We start from the raw sequence: 21284 nt of genomic DNA, 5'->3' as shown, positions 1-21284 counted from the left end.
CTTCTGAGTGCCAGTTTGATGCTTTGGCATTTATAGCACACCACTTAGTTCCTATGTATATAACTAGTTGATATGGTTTGGATCTGTGTCCCCACCCAAATCTCATGTCAAATTGTAATCCCTAATGTTGGAGGTAGGGCCTGGTGGGTGGTGATTGGATCATGGGGGCGGACTTCCCCCTCGGTGCTGATCTTGTGATAGTGAGTGAGTGCTTATAAGACCTGGTTGTTTAAAAGTATGTGGCACCTTCCCCTCCCCTTCCTCCTGCTCCAGCCATGTGAGACGTCTTGCTTCCCCTTTGCCTTCTGCCATGATTGTAAGTTTTCTGAGGCTTCCCCAGAAGCTGCTATGCTTCCTGTACAGCCTACAGAACCATGAGCCAATTACACCTCTTTTCTTCATAAATTACCCAGTCTCAGGTATTTCTTTACAGCAATGCAAGAATAGACTAATACACTAGTCTTCCAAACCGGAACAGAAACTCTCCCAGGAAAGTGCTTGAGTAATACTTCTCTTGTCTGTTCCTGTACCCCAATTCCTGGCACAGAACTCAGTAAGATAAAAACATGATTGATTAAGCTAACCCACTCTTAAAAAAATAGCTCTTAGGTACCTTTCCTTCTTTCCCAGGTGGGTAGATGCAGTGGCAAACCTCACAGTAAATGTCAGCTGGTTCCTTTGTGGCATTACCTGAGTGGCAAGCCAGGACAACTGTAAACAGTTCTCTTAGGTATGCACCTTGTTACCAATTGCTGCTTTTCCAAGCTACTCAATTATTAAGTCACTGATTTGATATAGTTCCTCCTTTCTTGTGATGTGTGCACACAGCTTGAGAGGAGCAATGACTCTTAGATCAGCTCCATTTGGGGCTACCTAGAAGTGGGAAAATGCTCATCTCAACTGGTCTGTCTGTAAGAGTTGAGGATCAGCAGTCCTTTCATCCCTTGCTTCAATACTTCCCAATCCCAGTCTACTGATGGGAGCTTAGCCCACATTGTCCTCTCAGACAGAGATTGGAAGGACTTCTAGAAATGACCAAAATTGGGAGCTTCCCAAGGGCAAAAACAACACCTCCATCACTGTGACTCAATAAATACTGAACAAATGAGATTCCAAATTCATTTTAAGAGCAGATATGGCTTGCCCAATATCATATAATGAATATTTGTATGTAAATATTTTGACTATCAACACTAGATTAATGTGCAGTCCTTTTTCCAAATAGCATTAGCATTTTTAAAAAGGGACTCTCCTGTCTTTATTTAAAAGAATAATTTAATGGTGGGAATTGTGTTGCGCTTAAAAGGAATAATAAGTTGACAGTAGTCTCCCCCAGGTAGGTCTGGCTGTAAATGGAAGTTTCCTCTAAAAGAGTTGCTAGTGATCATTTTGTGGGACAGCAGATTGTCTCATCTGTTCTCATTCCTTCCCTCAGAGATAGGGATCACTGGAGGTTGGGTCATCTACTGCTGTCATTTTGGCAGCCCTTTTGCACAATTGTTTCTGCATGTTTTATGAGTGATTTCTCAGTGTTACTGTATTGGTTGGGCTAGTGGCTTGTCTCTATTTCCCTGATAATGAAAATATTAGGTAGTATATTTACCTACAGAGACTTAATTGGCATCATAACTCACTGTCCTGGCTCATTCAGTGTCCTAACTTGTTCCAAGGAAAGAAAAGGCAGAAAAAAGTGCTCATACCTAACACACTGACGTTGAGGACGCCTTGGTTTTGGCCGAGAAAGTCTGGGGGGTTGTTAACATCACAGATGTAAATTCCACTGTCCGCTGGCTGTATATGCGAGATAGTGATAGACGCATTACCTGGATCGTTGGACCCTGTAATTCGATCTTTAAATTGTCCGATGGCTACAGCTTGTCCACCTTGATAAAAGTAAATCTAGACAGAAAAATAACAGAAATGAGAAGTGGAGAGTGTCCAGGACTAGGATAAGCTACCTGAAACACATTACCTTTGATAAAGAAACAACATCTTCCCCCCACCAGGAACAGGTCCCTGTGGCCAAGGTTTCTCAACTCAGTGGGGCACTTTAATTTGCTCACAGCTGCGCATTTGGCCCTCAGAGCAGCTCTGTGATGTCATCAGGAAGTATGCCTGTCTTACAGAGGAGGAGGCAGCTGGAGCTGACAGGATTCAACACCTAAGCTTGGGCTATGAGATCGAGATGCTCACTTAATGAATCCACCTGAGAGAAACTCATTATGTAGAACATAAATGTCTGATGGGAAACCAAAACTATCACTTTTTTAACCATTTTATAAACTTCTTAAAATTTGAATTTACCTTACCCAGTGAGACTATCTGGTTTCCTTAAATGTTCAAATGTTCATGCTCCTTTTAGACACATCTACTCTTTTGGATAGACAAATTTAGGTTTGTTTTGTTTATTAGAAGCAAAGCAGAAACGCATCTTAGAAATCATCTGCTCCCATCCCTTTATAGTGGTGTTATGAAGATGAAACAAAGAAACCTAGTAAAGGACCTTGGAAGTGCTCAGCCAGTGATAGCTACCATCTTTCTCTCCACGTGGCAGAAGGCAGAACTGGAATTCTGTCATTTAAACAAATAAGGCATCTCAGACCCAGAGAGACTAAATGACCCACCTAAAGCCACAGGACTCATTTATTATTATTATAACTTATTAAACTTAAGATCTGGATTCTAGTTCCATCTCTATTAAAGAGCATAGATACTTAGATCATAATGGCAATTGTGGGAGCAGCACGATGTGGTGGAAAGGGTCCTGGTCTAGGGGTCAGGTGGCCTGAGTTAGTCACAGCTCTGCCTCTCACTGTGACATAGTTAGGGGAGGTGGCCTCTAGTCATGCCTCCATGGTAACCTGCTTTTAGATAAGAAATAAAGTTATTTAATCTCTCCAACCTCTACTTTCCACATCTGAATGAGAAAAGAGAGTAATGTTTTACGTATGATATGTATTTACCAAGTATAGGCAGTTAAGTTGATTTTAGTTAGTACATAAATGAAAACTTACAAATTTGAATGTGTATTAGAAAGATAAATATCTAGCACATTAAATCTATGACTTCCTCAATACTGTTGCATAGGGTAGATTAAGGTAGATTTTTTAAAGATTTTAAGAAAACAGGTCAATATGGAGAATAACATTAAATAATAAATAGTGCTAGTGATACACAAATATGACAAAAATTATGTAGATGGTACATCAATGACTGAAGCTTGGTAATCACCGGATTAGGTAATTCCTGAGGTCCCTTCATAATACACACCTTCTATGTACATATTTTGTTAGTTTCATGTAAATGTATGTTATTCAAGTGATTGTTATTGTTCAATAAATTGTATTGTCTTAGTCTGGTGAGACTAATATTTTCATAAAATCTACTGGAAGGCCTTACAATTCATTTAATTCACTTCCCTCACTTTACAGAAGAAACCAAAGCCCAGAGAGGTTAAAAAATAAAAGACAAAAAATTGACAGTTGAGACAAATCTGGGATCCAATTTTCCTAATTCCTTGTACTGTGGGCTTTACCTTAATAGGCCAATAAAAGAGGGAAAGCAATTAGAAAACCAAAAGATATTGTCTAGATGAATTCAAATGTATTTTCCTTTAAGCAGAAAGTCAATATATTTCAAAACTAAGGCAGAAAGCTGGATTTTGAGGGAAAAATCCCAGGAAAAGAGTACATTTAAAGAGAAAACTATTTGTTTCTCTCCCATTTTTTTCTAACATCAACATGCTTTCTTGCCTGCATTATAAATGCAGCCATTTATAATTCATTCATTCACACGTATTGAAATCACAAACTCTTGCCCCAGAATGGTCTTATTTGACTTCCAAACAAGAAAGCCAGGATTAACTCAAGGTATTCAAGTGGGACAGGAGGAGGTTCAACACATCAGAGGATTACTTTCATTTGAGTTGACACCCATGCTATCAGGCTTTCACTTTCACAAGGCAACATGGGGCTTATTTACTTTCTAATTGGCAGTTTGAGGTCTTGTTGTTTCTTACCTGGAGTTCAGCCTGCTGTCCATCAAGAGTGCCCTTTACAGCCTCAATATCTGGCCACTTCCCCTCCTAAGGAGACTGTGGACAGTGTAAAACATCAGCCCTGTTTTATAGGGATGCTTGATGACATCACAATGAGTTACAACATCAGTCCTGCTTGAGGCCCACAGCAAGGCCCAGAGGATCCAGGTGAAAAGGACCTTATTTCTGTAGAGATCACGAGGCCAAAATAGTGTGTTTTAGGCCAGAATTAGGATATGAAAAGAAGTAAAAAGTGTTCACTGTATCCATGTGTCCATGCCCACTGTAAAAGTCCCACAATTGGGCATGAGTCAAGGTGAAATGAGTATGTAAGCAATGAGGCCCTGAAACCTTACCTATGAAAAAGACCTTTACTACCTTTTATATGCTAGCTCCTCATGCTGTAGTCTAATACATTTCGCCCTCTTACAATTGACACTAAAAGGTATTAGAGACAGAAATAAGGGTAGTGAGGGCTAACAGTGGAGACCTAAAAGAGCCAAGGCTTTGGCTTCACAGTTCTGTGTGAGAAGTAAAGTACCTGGGGGTAGACAGCAGCAGCCAGACACATACATGGAGGGGCTTTCTGTTAGGGGGAAGTCCACACAGTCACACTGTCCTTGTAAAGAAAAAAAGAAAGAAGTGTTTTCCTGAAACTGCTTATCTAATCATATAGGAAGGACTACAACTTGATTCCATTTTTCATAAAAGAATAACTCTTTTAAAAATCAAAGCTGAACAGTGGCCAAAGCCTGGCCCATGATCCTGTGTGGCTTGTATACTTTTCAAAGAAAGAATATTATCAATTTGGACATCAAAGCAATGGAGGTCCAGAAAAAGCCCCGGATCTTCAACGGGCCACATCTTTGGGTGGGGGTGAGGAGGAGGTGATTTTTAAAGGAAATCCATCCCAGTGTTCCCTTAAAGGGTGCTTGTTAATTTTTTACCCACTTGCACTTTGTGCTTGGGTTCATGGTAGACTGCCCTGCTTTCTCCCAAGGTCCTCTCTGCCTGCCCCCTGGGTGATGCTAGAGGCTGATGGGTGGAGTCATAATTGCACAGTAATTATAAGACCCTTGTGAGATAGTTTGGTTTGTGGTTTCTAAGGTTAAGGGGCCTTCAGGAGCCCGATGGATATTGGAAATATGGGAAATGGCTGGGAGGGGCTGGTAAGTAGTGGTAAGATCATAACAGATATGGGGACTGCAAGGAACTGAAAAGTTAACGTAAACAAGGCATTCAAACTGTTGAAACAAACAAAGTACTGGGCAGGCTGACTGAAATACATCCACTGGCCAAATCTGACCCAGAGGCCTGCAGTTAGTGAACTCAAATTCATCCTTTTCTAATACAAAAAAGGACATCGAGGCCTCAATAGAGGGAGCAATTTTCCCAAGGTCACACAATTTACAGTCAGACCTGGAATTCAGACCTCCTGATTCCCACTGAATATATTAAGATGGCACTCATAGTCCTTCTTAAGGTGAGAAAGATGATTCCTGGGCAACCTTCCCTCTTTGGGGCCATTCCATTCCCTGCTCCAGCCCAACCTTCTCCTGCCAATTGCTGCTATTTATTGGCATGGTGCTTCCCATGCTGACTATGTTCACTACATGATGCCCTCAACATTTGCCAGCTGCAATTGTAGGCCCCTCAGTTCTTTGCAGAGCAACCTTTCCCTTCCTACTGTGCCAAGCTCCTAGTCACACAAGGCTGTGCAGCTGGGAACCAGATTTGTCCTAAAAGACTTTTTCCTCAGCTTAGTGACACTGCTCTCTAACTAGAAGCATGGAGCATAAACAAGAAGGGTTGAGAGAATTCAGTTTGCTTTCTGTTTGAACCTGAGTTGGAGTTAGCTTCCAGAGCTGCTTTTGCAGTTTCCTTCTGGGAATGTGGAGAACATGGACGTCCACAGCAAACCACACATTCTTTCCTTTCCAGCTTCTTGCTTTCTTGTACTGCTGATAGAGGGGCTAGCCATGGGGTAGGGAAGGGGTGTGCAGGTATAAGGTGGCAATGGTCACAAGCTCAGAATTTTATTCGGACTGTATTGGGGGCAGGGATGGCATGTGGAAGAAACAGGATACCAAAGAAAGACTCTCTTGTTTCCAAACCAACTCTCTTACCAACCTGCCATTTGCCTGGGTATCTACCATTTCAGTTGCTCCTTTTGGAAGAAGGCATGGAAGGTCCCTGATTCAATGCATTCTTTAGAAGAGACCAAAATAAGCTATCACTAGTCCCTAACACCTTACCATGAGATGAATTTATCAGATTTAGCAAAAAGTGAATGGGGCACAATACATAAATTTGATGGTGGGGCAAGGAAGAACTTGCAGTATTTCTCAGTAGGGGTGACACTGGCATTTTGGGCAGACAACTCTTTGTTGTGTGGCTCTGTCCTATGTATTTCAGGTTGTAAAATCTGAGAAGCCAGAGAACATAAGAACACTAGGTCCTGGGAAAGAAGTTGTCCAAGTTGTTTATGAGACTGGCAAAGGGTATTTTTCACTATGAACATTCTTGAAGAATAAGTATTGTCTGAGAGATTCATGCTAAGTAGAGTCAATGCATGCTCTGTTCATGGACAGGTAAGGTCTCTGTATGCAGTGTTAGCATTAACAGGCTGGATGGAAGATGAGGCCATCTGCATGACCAGAAAGGCACCAGACCACCCCAAATTTCCATGTTAGCCTGCCCATACCTGGCCTAGAGTTTTCCGCTGAGATTCCCTGCTGAGGGATTGACTATCTAAAGCTGTTCTTATTTTCTGAGAGGAATGTTTCTCTGAGAGAAGGACCATGTTAATGAATATCCTGGCCTTCTTAGTGGGAAGACCTGTGGGATACTTCAGTCTCTATTTGCCACAGGGGATAGTCAGTAAGAAATAACATCAGCCCCTGGGTATTGAGGAATACCAGGCCTCAGAGTCAATTGCTAATCTAACACAATGATTTCAGGAAAGGAAAGATGGGACTATGGAAAGAGCTGGCCACTGCCCTGTTCAGGGCAGTAATAGGGTCCTGAGCCTTTAGGAAGAGGCAGAAGAACTCCAGACATGGATGCGAGAAGGTAAACTCAAGACTGTCCCAGTTTTGTCAGGGGCTTGCGCTGATCTTGATTGTTACCAAAGTCAGACCCTCCCATCCCATTCCTAAAGCTGGTGCCAGTGCCCTGGAGTCTCCAAACAATGAAGAAGTCCAGTAGTACACCAATAAGTGTTCTTACCTGAGAGGTCCAGCTACATCTTCCCCGAGCGTCTCTTGCATGCGTCATTTTTAGACACTGACTGACTGCCTTTTCCTCCATACCCTCAGTACTGAGGCACGAGCTGTGCTGTGTTTGAGCAGAAATGGGTGGATCTGAGAGCTGAATGCTATACAGTATACTGCCACATCAACCCAGGAGTTGAACTGAATCTCTCAGTGTGACCACTGATGTCTGGCAACTTCTTAGCCCCATAAATCACAGAACTGTCTAATAGTGCAGCAGTCCTTTTATCCTCCCATAAATGTTCCACCAGAAATCCCTAGATTAACATACAACATGCTCCACAGAATTGTGAATGTTTTCAAAGAGGAAACAGTCTTGAAATGGAGACCAAATCCCATTTTGAAAAATACCACCTCAACACAGGATGTCTGCAACCTCTTGGTTGAGCAGGCTGTCAGTTCAGGGATAAGAAGCAGGCAGAGAAAGGGCCTGGGCCCTCCCTTTAGCCACAGTGACCTGGTGAACAGTGGAACTTGAAGCAGATCTTGGGCTAGGATGGCCCTGAAGAGCTCTTTCCCTGTTCAAGTGTATCTTCTTGAGCTAGGCTCCCTAGTGCCCATGACTCAGTCCCTCCGGATCACCAGGGGTATGGAGGGAACAGGGATTTTGCAAAATCACCATTTTGTAAGTGATGATGCCAATAATAAAAGCTCGCATTCACCGAATGCTTACTGGGTAGAAGGCTTCCTAGTGCTTCACAAGCATCATCTCATTTAATCTTCATATTAAACCTATGAGATAGGTAAGTAGCCCCATTTTAAAGATTGGGAACTGAACAACTGAAAGGTCAAACGATCAAACGGTCTACCAGTCGTTTGATCACCCAGTCAATAAATAAATGGCAGAGCAAGAAGAACTGACATTCATCAGGGGGTTTCCACTAGGACTTCAAAACTACTCATCTGGTAAAGCAGTGAGAAGCCCATGCCAGCAGGATGTGGGGAGACAGGGGAAGGACTCCAGTTCTCTAGAAGTAGAGAGCTAAATATGGTTGTAATGGGGATCTGGCTAGCATAAGCTAAAGCAAGACAGGAAAATAGAAGGAAGATAAAATTTGCCTTTGGGGGATGGTTTTTATTGCTCCCAAGCTGTGGGAGCAAAAAAAAACACAAAAGCTTATCTTCTATGCGGCTAAGGCCCAGGCGTAACACAGGTATCATGCAGCTTTAAGATCAAAGAGCAGGTTTTGCCTGATCCAGCAGCTCAGTGCAGATGCCCTCCTTTAATGTGGACATTGCAAAAGAGTATATATCTTAAATTACTTGCCCCACCTGTAACTGACATTTTGGAGAATGAAGCAAATGGCAAGTAAATAAGCTACTCAATAAATATTTATTTGTGAACAGATTTTTTTTAAGTGCTTCTAAGAGATGTTCTGGGCTCAGGCCACACTCAATTCAATCACCATATCTTCTTCCCTTGCATTTCCTGGCATAGAAAAAGCTCATTGCTGGTCACAAGATCCTTCGGCTCTGCAGCTCCCTCCCAGTTCCTCACTAGACACACAGTTCAACCAAGAAGTGGCCTTGTAAATCCCAATGTCAGAGGAGGCATAAATAAAAATTTGTGGTTTTTGAACTGAGACTGGCCTTGCCCAGCCTTCAGGCAGTTGAGAACATCTTGATTTCAGTATTAAGCAGAAACTATTTCAAAATACATTGGCGAGGTCTCTCTAAATCCAGCCCCACCTGGCAAAATGAGAAAGATTTCAAGCCTACAGATAAAGAATGTGTTGAAAAGACTATTCTGGAAATCGAACGTTAAAAAGGAAGAAAGGTCATGTGATTATTGTCATCCACAATCTAACAGAGCATCCTGCAAAAAAAGGCAATAATTTCTTAGTTGACTCCTACATACAAGGCCTTGGGTCTGGACATTTTGGGTGATGCAAACTGGTAGAAGCACTGTTGGTGGTAGTGCTGCTGTGGATGATGATAATCATAATAGTGTTTACAAGGGATAAAACTTACAGGGCTTTATATTTTTCACATGCATTATGCCAGTTGATTTCCCACGGGTATTGCTGATCTACCATATTTTAAAGAGAGGTACAGAGTGATTCAGATACTTGTCCAAGGTAACCAGTATTGAGCAAAATTGTTTAACTTGGACTAGAGAGTGGCATTGATGGAATCTCCCCCGTACGGCATTTCCTGCTAAACAAATGCTCAGGATTTGTAAACAGAGGACTCAGCACCTCCGAAGGACTAGTGATGGCTGAAGTGACACTGGCCAACATGTGGCTCCTCTAAACTAATGCCTTCCTTCTTCTCCACCCCTGTCCCTAGGCCTCCCCCAGCCTCCTCAACTTGCTCTCCCTCTATCTTTCTACTAATCAAAACTTTTCCTTTCCTTCAAGGCCCAATTCAGCTGCATCCAACTACTTCAAACCACACTGACTTGTCTCTTCTCTAAACTCTGCTTTGGGTCATGCAACCTTTTGAGAACCTGAAGAAAGCTACAGACCTTTTCCATCAAGAGATATGTGTAGGCATGCATCGCATATGTGCTCACATAAACATGTGCGTGAGCACACAGGCGCACACACACACACACACACACCTTTGAGTATACAATTTGAATCCTTGGGCTAAAGAAGGAATTTCCCTCAAGGCCTGATGAAGGAAACCTGGGAATAGGCAGCTTGCATGTGAAATCATTCTCCTCCCCTGACTTTCAACCCACCCTTTTCTGGCAACCTCTTCCCCCAGACCCTATGCCTACCCACTCCATCCCCTGTCCTCTATCCTTACGCTGTTCTTGATGAACTACACAGGGTTCATCACTACTATGGCCCTTCTTCACCCATCTGGGGAGTCTCGTTCTGTCAGGCCTCAGTCTAGCACAGTGAGCTAGTTCACTTGACAGTCAGATCCTAGATATTAAATTTGGCAGAGATCTGTAGATCAATCAGGACTTGCATTTGAACTAATTTCTTCTGGAAATAATAGGGAGATAAAGGCGGAGGGGGAGCCCTTTCAGAATTACTGTTCATTTCACCTATGAGAAGAACCATTTCCGTCTTCTCTGAAATACATGATCCACTTGATGTGGACCTACACAGACCTGAGATAATGGGTTATGACTAAATATGAAGAGAGGACAAGAGTTAAGTTACTTAGATGATGATCTTCTCTATACAGTTGTCTTCAAACGTTTGTATCTGAGATTCCTGCCATTACTGTCACTGGCATGCCATTCTTTCACATTTCACATTTTTTCTACCCCAACAGTTTTCAGTCAGAACTACAAAAGGGGAAGAGTTTAGGAAAATGTGTGCTTACAGAAACTGGCTCCATCTCCTTCTTATGGAAGAAAGACCACTGGATGGAAAGCTGGTCTCGGGAGGCCACAGTGGTGGTATAGATGCAGACGAGAGTGACATTAGATCCAACAGTCACGTTCACGAAACTGTCTGGGATGGTCACTTGCACCACACTAACCTGACCTGAAAAGATAATCAAAAAATAGTACATACTCACATTCTGATAGCACTGTTCCATCACAGAACACTTACAAAGACATCTTATTTGAAGAATCCAAGGTGAGGGGGAGAAGGCAGAATAAATCATACAAGAAAACTGAGCTTTTTTGGGTCTCACTGGGGTAGGGGGAGGGGAGTTTCTAACAAATTATCATATGAAGATACTCAAATTCTAGATGATGGTGAGGTAACACACCGAACTGAGAATTTCTTCTGTATTAAGGGCAGCCTTACACAGGTTCTTAAAGTCTTGTCCAGGACCCAAAACTGTCTGGGAGTATAGAGAACAAGTGACACAGTTTTCCCAGTACCAAGGGAATTCCTTGAATGTGGGACTTATAGTTTTAAAATTGGGTAAATCTCAGGCAAAACATATCAGTTTCTTTTTGGGGTCCTCAATAATTTTTAATTGAAATTTTTATTTATATATTTGTAGATTCACGTGTAGTTCTAGGAAATAAGACAGATCTCATGTTTACTTTACCCAGTTCCCAGCAATGGTAACATTTTGTAAGATGATGGTATACTATCACAACCAGGATACTGACATTGATAAAACCTATCAACCTTATTCATATTTCTCCAGTTTTATATGTACTGCTGTGTGTGTGCACATGCACATTTAATTCTATATTTTATCATGTGTAGATTTGTATATTCACCACCACAGTCAAGATACTGAACAGTTCCATCACCACAAAGACCCCTCATGTTGACATTTTTATAATCACACTCACCTCCATCCTGCACCTCATTCCTGTCCTAACCATGAACAACCACTAATCTTTCATTTCTAAAATTCTGTCATTTCATAAATGTTATATACAAGGAATCATGGTAACCTTTTGGAATTGATGACTGTTTTTACTCAGCATAATTATCTAAAATTTCACCCAAGTTGTTGTGTGTATCACTGGTTTGTGTTTTTTATTGATTTGTAGTACCTGATGGCATATATATAATACAGTTTGTTTAACCATTCATCCATTTAAGGACACCTGGGTTGTTTCCAGTTTTGGGGTATTGGATAAAATTCTAGTGAACATTCAGGTACAGATTTCGCATGAAAATAAATTTTTCTTTCTTTGGCACAAATGCCCAAGAGTGCAATTGCTGGATCATATGTCAGTTGCACATTTAATTTTATTAAAAAAACCCAGCCAGGCTGTTTTCCATCATGACTGTACCTTTATACATACCCCCCCTCCAAAAAAAAAAAAGGATTCAGTTGTCCTGCATTCTTACCAGCATTTGGTGTTGTCACAGTTTTCTACTTTAGCCATTCTGGCAGATATGAAGTAATATAATCATCGTGGTTTTAATTTGCATTTCTCAAATAGATAATGATGCTAATTATCTTTTAATGGGATTATTTGCCATTTGTACATCTTCAGCAAAATATTTGTTTATATCCTTTGATCATTTTCTAATTGGATTGTTTAGTTTTTTAATGAATGAGTTTTGAGAATTCTCTGTATAATCTAGATGCAAGTCTTTTGGGGATAGAGAGTTTTATTTCTTCATTTCCAATTTGTAGGCGTTTTATTTATTTTTGTTGCCTAATTGCAGTGGCTACAACTTCCAGTACTATGTCGAATAAGAGAGATGAGAGTGGACATTCTTGCATTGTTTCCAATCATAGGGCAAAAGCGTTCAGTCTTTCACCATGAAGTATAATGTTGACTGCAGGTTACTTGTAGGTGTTTTTATCAAGTTGAGGCAATTCTCCTCTGTAGGAGGTTAAATTGTGTCCCCCAAACAGATAAGTTCAATTTCTAACCTCCAGTATCTGTGAATGTGACCTTATTTAGAAATAGGAAGCCATCATTCTTAGCAAACTATCACAAGAAGAGAAAACCAAACACCGCATGTTCTCACTCATAGGTGGGAACTGAACAATGAGATCACTTGGACTCGGGAAGGGGAACATCACACACTGGGGCCTATCATGGGGAGGGGGGGGAGGGATTGCATTGGGGAGTTATACATGATATAAATGATGAATTGATGGGTGCTGACGAGTTGATGGGTGCAGCACAGCAACATGGCACAAGTATACATATGTAACAAACCTGCACGTTATGCACATGTACCCTAGAACTTAAAGTATAATAAAAATAAAAAAATAAAAGAAATAGGGTTTTTGCAGATGTAATTAAGGATCTTGAGATGAGATCATCATTGATTTAGAGCGGACCCTAAATTCAATGACTGCTGTCCTTATAAGAAAATGGAGAGGGAGTCTTAACACAGAGACACACAAAGGGAAAGGCTCAGTGAAGACAGAAGCAGAGATTGGAATGATGCATCTACAAGCCAAAGAATACCGAGAATTGCCAGCAGCCATCTAGGCAAGACTTATGGCACAGATTCTCCTTCAGAGACCTCAGAAGAAACCAACAGTTTGATTTAAAACATTTGGCCTCCAGAACTGTGAGAGAATTCATTTCTCTTGCCTTAAGCCACCCCGTTTGTGGCAATTTGTTACAGCAGCTGTGGGAAACAAATACACCCTCTATTCCTAACTTGCTGAGTTTTAATGATGAATGGGTATTGAATTTTGTCAAATGGTTTATCTGCATCAGTTGATATGATCATATATTTTTTTCTTTAGCCTGTTGATATGGTGGATTACACTGAATGCTTTTTGAATGTTGAACCAGCCTTACAAAACTGAAATAAATCCCATTTGGTCATGGTGTATAATTCTTTTCATACATTGTTGGATTCAATTTGCTAGTGTTTTGCTAAGGATTTTTGTGTCAAGGTTCATGAGAGAGATATTGGCCTGTAGTTTTCTATTTTTGTACTATTTTTGTCTGGTTTTGGTATCAGGATAATACTGGCCCATAAAATGAGCTGGAAGTGTTTCCTTCTCTTCTATGTTTTGGAAGAAAATGTGTAAAACTGATCTTAATTATTCTTTAAGTGTTTGCTAGAATTGTTTGCTGAAGCTATTTAGGCCTGGAGATTTCTTTTGTAGGAGCTTTCAAAATTATGAATTCAATTTCTTTAATGGCTATAGAGCTATTCAGATTATCTATTTCATATTGGGTGAGTTCTAGTAGTTTGCTGTTTCGGAGAAATTGGCCAATTTTTTCTAAGTTTTCAAATAAATGAATGTATAGTTGTTCATAATATTCTTTCATTATATTTTTAATGACTGCAGGATCTATAGTGTTATTCCATATTTCATTTCTGATACTAGTGATTTGGATCTTAACTCTTTTTATTGGTCTTGCTAGAAGTTTGTCAGTTTTATTGATTTTTTTTCAAAAAAAGCAAATTTTTGTGTAATTTATTTTTCCCTATAGTTTTTCTATTTCAAGTTCATTGATTTCAGCTCTTTATTATTCCCTTCCTTCTGCTTGCTTTGGGTTTGTTTGTTTATTTATTTATTTATTTATTTATTTTTGAGACAGAGTATTGCTCTGTCACCCAGGCTGGAGTGCAGTGGCACAATCTTGGTTCACTGCAAGTTCCACCTCCCAGGTTCACGCCATTCTCCTGCCTCAGCCTCCCAAGTAGCTGGGACGACAGACGCCCGCCGCCACGCCCGGCTAATTTTTGTATTTTTAGTAGAGACAGGGTTTCACCATGTTAGCCAGGATGGTCTCCATCTCCTGACCTCGTGATCCGCCCGCCTCGGCCTCCCAAAGTGCTGGGATTACAAGCGTGAGCCATCACACCTGGCCCTATTTTGGTCTTCTTTTCTAGATCCTTGATGTAGAAATTTAGATTACTGACTTAAGACCTTTCTTTATTTCCAATGTAAACATTTAGTGTTATAAATTTCTCTCTCAGAATTGCTTTAGCTACGTGGTACATATTTCAATATTTTGTGTTTTCATTTGCATTCAGTTCTATGTATTTTTTTAAAATTCCTTTTGAGATTTCCTCTTTGATCCATGGATTACTTAGAAGAGTGTTGTTTAATTTCCATGTGTTTAGATACTTTTCTGCTACTGATTTCTAGTTTCATTGAATTGTGGTCAGAGAATACACTCTGCATGATTTCAATTATTTTAAATTTGTTTAGGTTTGTTTTATGGCCAAGCACATGATCTATCTTGGTGAATTTTCTGTAGGTGCCAAAAAAAAAGTGTGTCCTGCTGTTGTTGGGTGGAGTGTTCTATACAAATAGATATAATTTAAAACCACTGTGGATAAACCAATATAAAATCATAAAAATATTCAATAAATATTCAACATTAGATAAAAATATTCAATTAGATCAATTAGTTGTCTTTTTCAGATCTTCCCTATATTCACTGATGTTCTGTCTAGTAGATTTATCAGTTTCTGAGAGGGAGTATTGAAGTTCCCAACTATAGTTGTGTATTTGTCTCTTTCTTCTTTTAGCTTGATCAGTTTTTGTTCATGAATTTTGAGACTTAGTTGTTTGGTGTGTACCCATTAAGGATCATTATATCCTCCTGCTGGGTTGATCCTTTTATCATTAGGTAATGTCTCTCTTTATCTCTTTTAACTTTCTTTGCTCTGAAGACTGCTTTATCAGATACTAATGAAGCTTCTCCAGATTTTTGAAACATTAATACTTATGTGGTATGCCTTTTTCTATATTTTTACTTGCAATCTTCCTATGTCATCAAATTTAATGTGTTTCTTGTGAGTAGCATATAGAGTAGTTCCCCCTTATTCCAGGGAGATACATTCCAAGACCCCCAGTGGATGCCTGAAACCATGGATAGTACTGAACCCTATGTATACTATGTTTTTTTTCCTATACACACAAACCTATGATAAAGTTTAATTTATAAATTAGGCACATTAAGAGATTAACAATGATAACTACTAATAAATAGAACAATTATACCAATGTACTGGAGTAAAAATTATGTGATTGTGTTCACACAGTCACACTCTTTCTCACAAAATATCTTATTGTACTGTACCATGGGTAACTGAAACCTCAGAAAGTAAAACCACAGATAAAAGGGGACAACTGTAAATGTATTAACATTCACTATAATTGTTTAATGTAATTATTGATATATTAATTCTTGTTTGCTATTTTATTATTTGTTTTTTGTTTGGTTCCTTCAGTTATTATTCTTCTGTTTCCCTTTTCTTGCTTTTCTGACAGTTACTTGAGCATTTTTTATGATTCCATCTTGACTTATTTGTAGTGTTTTAAAATATATATCTTTGTAGAGTTTTCCTAGTGGTTTCTCTGGGTATTCAACATTCATATGTGAGTCATAACAGTCTACTTATATCAATATTTTACCACTTTGATTGAAGCGTATAAACCTCACTTCCATTTAGGTTCCTTTACCTTCCCCACTTTTAAATATCATTGTCTAGAGTGTAAAATGGTGTTATAATTTTGTTTCAATTATCAAATATGATTTATAGAACTCATGAGTTAAAAGATAGTCTACTTTATGTACTTACATTTCTGCTCTTTCTGTTGTCCTTTCATCCTTCCTGATTGCTCTTTATCATTTACTTTCTGTTTGAAGAAATCCCTTTAGCTATTTTTTAACAGTATTATCTGCTAGCAACAAATCTTTTTGTTTTCCTTCAACTGAGAATTTAATTATTTCCCCTTAATTCCTGAAGGGTAGTTTCACCAGATGTGGATTTTATTTTCTGTCATCTCTGCTCTTCTATTGAGTCCATCAGCAAGTTTTTCATTTTTGTTATTTTATTTTACCGTTCTATAATTTATATTTTTGGTGGGGGAAGGGACAAACAAGCCAGTTTTATTCAAAAAATAAGTCCAAGGGGGGAAAAAAGAAAATTGAGAATGAACCTGTAGATTATAAGGGTCTTTAGAAAAATAGTAGACAATCACAAAGTATGTATTTTTTTAAATTCTTGTTTTTAACTTAATTTTTATTTTTAATTAACAAATAATTATTGCATGTATTTATGGGGTGCAATGTGATATTTTAATATATGTATACACTGTGCAATGATTACATCAAACTAATTAACATATTCATCACCTCACATTTTCATCTTTTTTTTGTTTTTTTTTTTGTTTTGTTTTCAGACAGGGTCTCACCCTGTCACCCAGGCTGGAGTGCAGTAGTGTGATCTCGGCTCACTGCAACCTCTGCCTCCCAGGCTTAAGCAATTCTCCCATCTCAGCATCCCGAGTAGCTAGGACCACAGGCGCGTTCCACCAGGCCTGGCTAATTTGTGTGTGTGTGTGTGTATTTTTGGTAGAAATGGAGTTTTACCACGTGGCCCAGGCTGTTCTCGAACTCCTGAGCTCAAGTGATCCGCCTGCCTCGGCCTCCCAAAGTGGCAGGATTATAGGCATGAGCCACCACATCTGGCCTACTTATCTTTTTATTTGTTTTTTTTTTTTCATAGCAAGAACATTTAAAATCTATTCTTTTTTTGAATAGGTTTTTGGGGACCAGGTGGTGTTTGGTTACGTGGATAAGTTTATTAGCGGTGATTTCCGAGATTTCGGTGCCCCCATTACTCGAACAGTGTACACTGTACCCAATGTGTAGACTAAAATCTTATGCTTTTAGCAGTTTTGAAATGCACAATACATTATTATCAACTACGGTGAGCTTGCTGCGCAATAGGTCTTAAGAACTTATTCCTCTTGTCTAGCTGGAACTTAGTACCCTTTGGTCAACTTCTCCCCATTTCCCACTCCCTCCAAGCCACAGTCCCTGGTAACCATTCTACTCTAATTCTGAGTTCAACTCTTTTAGATCTCGCATATAAGTGAGATTATGTGGTTTGTCTTTCTGCGTCTGCCTTGCTTCACTTAGCATAATGTCCCCCAGGTTCATTCATGCTGTAGCAAATGACAGGATTTCCTTTTTTCTTATATTTTTATAACTTCTTTTTCTTTTCTGCAAGTTTCCTTTTTTTTTTTTTTTACTTATTATAAGATAATGTTAATTGATTGTTGAAGCATTTTTATAATGGCTACTTTGAAATCATTGTCAGATAATTCCAACATCCGATTCATCTTAATGTTGGCAGTAGTTGCCTTTTCTCAGTTGAGTTGTGATTTACTTGATTCTTGGTATGACAGATGATTTCTGATTGAACATTTTGCCTATTATGTTAGGAAACTCCTATTTACATTTTTTATTTTTGCAGTCAGTCACATTATTTATGCTTCACATGCAGGTGTTGGCTTACTTTTGTGGTCTGCTGTTCTAACAGCAGTTTAATTTTCAGTATTGTTTTGCTCTTGTTTATCGGGTATCACTGATGCTGACATTTGTCCCAGATCATATCGCCTGAAGGAGCAGAAAGGTTTCCCTAGGTCAGGCTTCCAGGTGTCTCTCAGTGAGGGTAGGTATGGTGGGACACTTCTACTGGTGCTCTGCACTGTTGGTGTCTCTATGGGTAGGGAGGACAGTCATACACCCACTGAGACAGAGCCTTCCCAGACTGGGCCGCTTGCCATCACTTTATGCCTCGTGTCTGTTCTACCTTCTCACCTCGATATCTGTAGGTGAAAGTGGGGCATCTCAGGCCCAGGGAGAAGGCGAATGCTTCTTTCGTCCACTATTGTTCGTGGGATTTCTGAAGATCCCCCCTTACCTGTGGTGTTGGGCCCACCTGATGTTGTCAGAGGAGCTCCAAGGGAGGAGTAAGCTTACCTGGGCTGCCCTCTGTTATTCAGTTGGGTATCAGGAATGGCCAGGACTAGGTTTTTTTCTTCTGCTGGGTGGGAAACAGGATACCCTTGCTCTTTGTTTTTCCCTGGGTCTCAAACCAGTTTGCCTTCTTCTTACAACCTTTCAGAGTTCTCCCCTGGTTGTCTCTTGCATTATTTCCAGGGTTTATACTTGTGCTTAGCAGGGAAGAACAATGAAAAACAGGTCTGTACCACATGTCCAGACCAGAAATCTCCCTCAGTTTTTAAGAGTGTAAAATTGTCCTGAGACCACAAATTCTGAAAACTGTTGGCCTTACAGAAAGGTGAAGTAATTAAGCTTCCCATAGGATTTGGAGGACCACTGAAGGGCTCACTACCCAAATCCAGCCTGCCACTACACTAAAATTCTCAGTTCTATATGAACACTTTCCAAAGGGCTATTTTAGGTGATGGCACTTTGGGGAGCACTATACAATCACTGGCTCATCTTATTAACTGGTTACTATCCATTGCAATGTCGAAGACTATAAAAGTTCTCCAGGATGGGACATAGGATTGGCAGGCAAGCACTGGAAGAGAAAGGCAAGTTCAAGAGACGATCTCTATGCTGCCCCAGCTGCCTGTAGGGTCACAGAGGGTGGTGGAGGATTGAGGGTGAAGGGATGAGGATACAGAAATTATGAGAGATTCAGAGGAAATTTCATAGAGGGACTGATTCCTGTCCATCTTCCCAATTTTGCATACCCCAAAACTTATTTATTTCATATTTTTCTTACTTAAAGACAGCAGTCAGACAAAAAGAACTTAAAGGACTGATAAACACTTTTAAAAAGTAAAAGAAAAAAATGGTTGTACTGATTACTCTTGGTTTCATAGATTCAATATCTGTGTTCTCTGTCACAGCCAGGCCACCTGATCCAGCTACTTTCCTGCCAGAAGCTGGCTGTTTACATGGCAACCAATGCACTGATAAATTAAGTAAAGTGCCTGAATGCAGACACGAATGCAGCACTTTTTAACTCCGTAGTTTCCCACTTCCCAATATTCTCCTCCCCATGCTTTCCTGGTTTCCATAATGCCTCCTCCAAAAAGGAAATTGGCTTTCAGAAAGCAGCTAATGTTTCCAACAAAAACTTCATTGGAGAAAGCTGGTTCCATCCCATTCTCAAAGAATCCATTTCATTTATCTTGGAAGTTAGCTACATCTCTGACTGTGCTTAAATGATGACTTACAAATGTCTTTAAAGTATCCAAAATAAAAATGATAAAACTGGGGATTTGGTAGCCCTTAAAGTTCCCAGACTTATTCCCTAAAAACAGAGATTTTAGAGATATTATTTGGCCATAAATTCTGTTCTCTAGTTTGGGACCCAGTATCTGTTAGGAGATTGGCTAAAGGTGAGAGTTTATGAACAGATAAGGCAAAACAATAAACAAACCCCCACAAACCCCCTTTGAAGACCACGCTTGGAAAAAGTACTTGATGGCAGAGTACACACGGTACTCACACAAGTCAAGCCATGGAAGAGGCTGTGGAGCCTAGCAACAAATATCAGTTGAGCACCCATTTTGTGCCACAAACAGTGCTAAACACTGGGGAAACAATAATGAACACGACAGACACAATCTCTGCCATCCCTCAGTGCAGCAGGAAGCCATTTATAGCACAGATGAGAATAGAGGTGAATGAAAATCAAGGATTTGGGAAATATAAATCTGACTCGAACATTTCCAATATTTTAAATATAGAAGATATATAAATGTGTATCTAATTAGAAATCTGCAAAAGTTTAATAATATCACCTTAGAATTAGGATGGTAATTTCAAATTTTAAAGTGAGATAATAGTTTTTGAGGTATTACACATTGTCATGTAAATAAGTAACAATTGGCAAAGCAAAACCTCCAGACCATTTTATCGCCCAGATTCCCAATTCTTAGCACATAACCAATTAAATTCTGAAGAAAAGATGGGTTTCAGACATTGTCCAACCATGATATAGTGATGATACGCTTCAGAGCTAAAAGTTATATATTTCCAGATGAACCTTTTTAAAATGTCACATCATTCAATTAGTGCACATTACCTAAAACCTCTGAGCTCACCCTTATAGCACTGTCCAACAGAACTTCCTGTGATGATGGAAATGTTCGATCTCTGCACCATCCAATTCAGTAGCCCAAGCAGAATTATTGAACACCTGAAATGTGACTTGTGAAACTGAGGAACTGACTTTATAATTTTCATTAATCTAAAGTGATTTAAATTTTGATAGCCACATGTAGACAATGGACAGTGCAAATTTAGTCCTAAAGTGGAGGTGATTCTCTGAGTGTCAGGGAAAGAAGTTCTCTTCCTTTGGATTAAGTCAGTCTAAGTTGAGAAATTATTTAAAAATTGAATAAGTCAGAAAAATCACTATATCAACAGGACTATGAATAAACAGCAAAGTAAAGATTAGTATATGATTTCAACAAAACCCACGAATGCAATGTCCCTCTCTGACATGACCAAATTTAAAAATAAAACAAAAATGCATATGTGGTTGAAATATGTGTAATCTCTTTTAAAAGCCAATGCTTATTACTGAAGAAAAATAATCCAAGATGTACACACTTAATCAACATTTAAAAATATTTTTAGGCCGGGCGTGGTGGCTCATGCCTGTAATCCCAACACTTGGGGAGGCCAAGGCGGTGGATCACCTGAGGTCGGGAGTTTGAGACCATCCTGACCAACGTGGAGAAACCCTGTCTCTACTAAAAATACAAAATTAACCGGAGATGGTGGTGCAAGCCTGTAACCCCAGCTACTCAAGAGGCTGAGGCAGGAGAATCGCTTGAACCCGGAAGGTGGAGGTTGCAGTGGGCCGAGATCACAC

At 39.7% G+C, this 21284-nt stretch overlaps 1 protein-coding gene across 2 annotated transcripts in view; it reads right to left on the bottom strand.

The window, feature by feature from the left end:
• VSIG1 (V-set and immunoglobulin domain containing 1) overlaps positions 1 to 21284 on the bottom strand; it is a 35225-nt gene that overhangs the window by 10629 nt on the left and 3312 nt on the right. The window contains exons 2-4 of one of the 2 annotated variants that reach the window (XM_011958738.1): positions 10594 to 10757; positions 7265 to 7372; positions 1701 to 1899 (exon numbers count right to left, since the gene is read on the bottom strand). In XM_011958738.1, the coding sequence (XP_011814128.1) occupies positions 1701 to 1899; positions 7265 to 7372; positions 10594 to 10757 (471 nt within the window). The remainder of the gene's footprint in view (positions 1 to 1700; positions 1900 to 7264; positions 7373 to 10593; positions 10758 to 21284) is intronic. The other variant, XM_011958739.1, reaches the window with a different exon arrangement.

This window comes from Colobus angolensis, unplaced genomic scaffold (genome assembly GCF_000951035.1).
Source record: "Colobus angolensis palliatus isolate OR3802 unplaced genomic scaffold, Cang.pa_1.0 Scaffold472, whole genome shotgun sequence".
Lineage (NCBI taxonomy): Eukaryota > Metazoa > Chordata > Mammalia > Primates > Cercopithecidae > Colobus > Colobus angolensis.
This window is presented reverse-complemented; position numbering and strand designations above follow the sequence as displayed.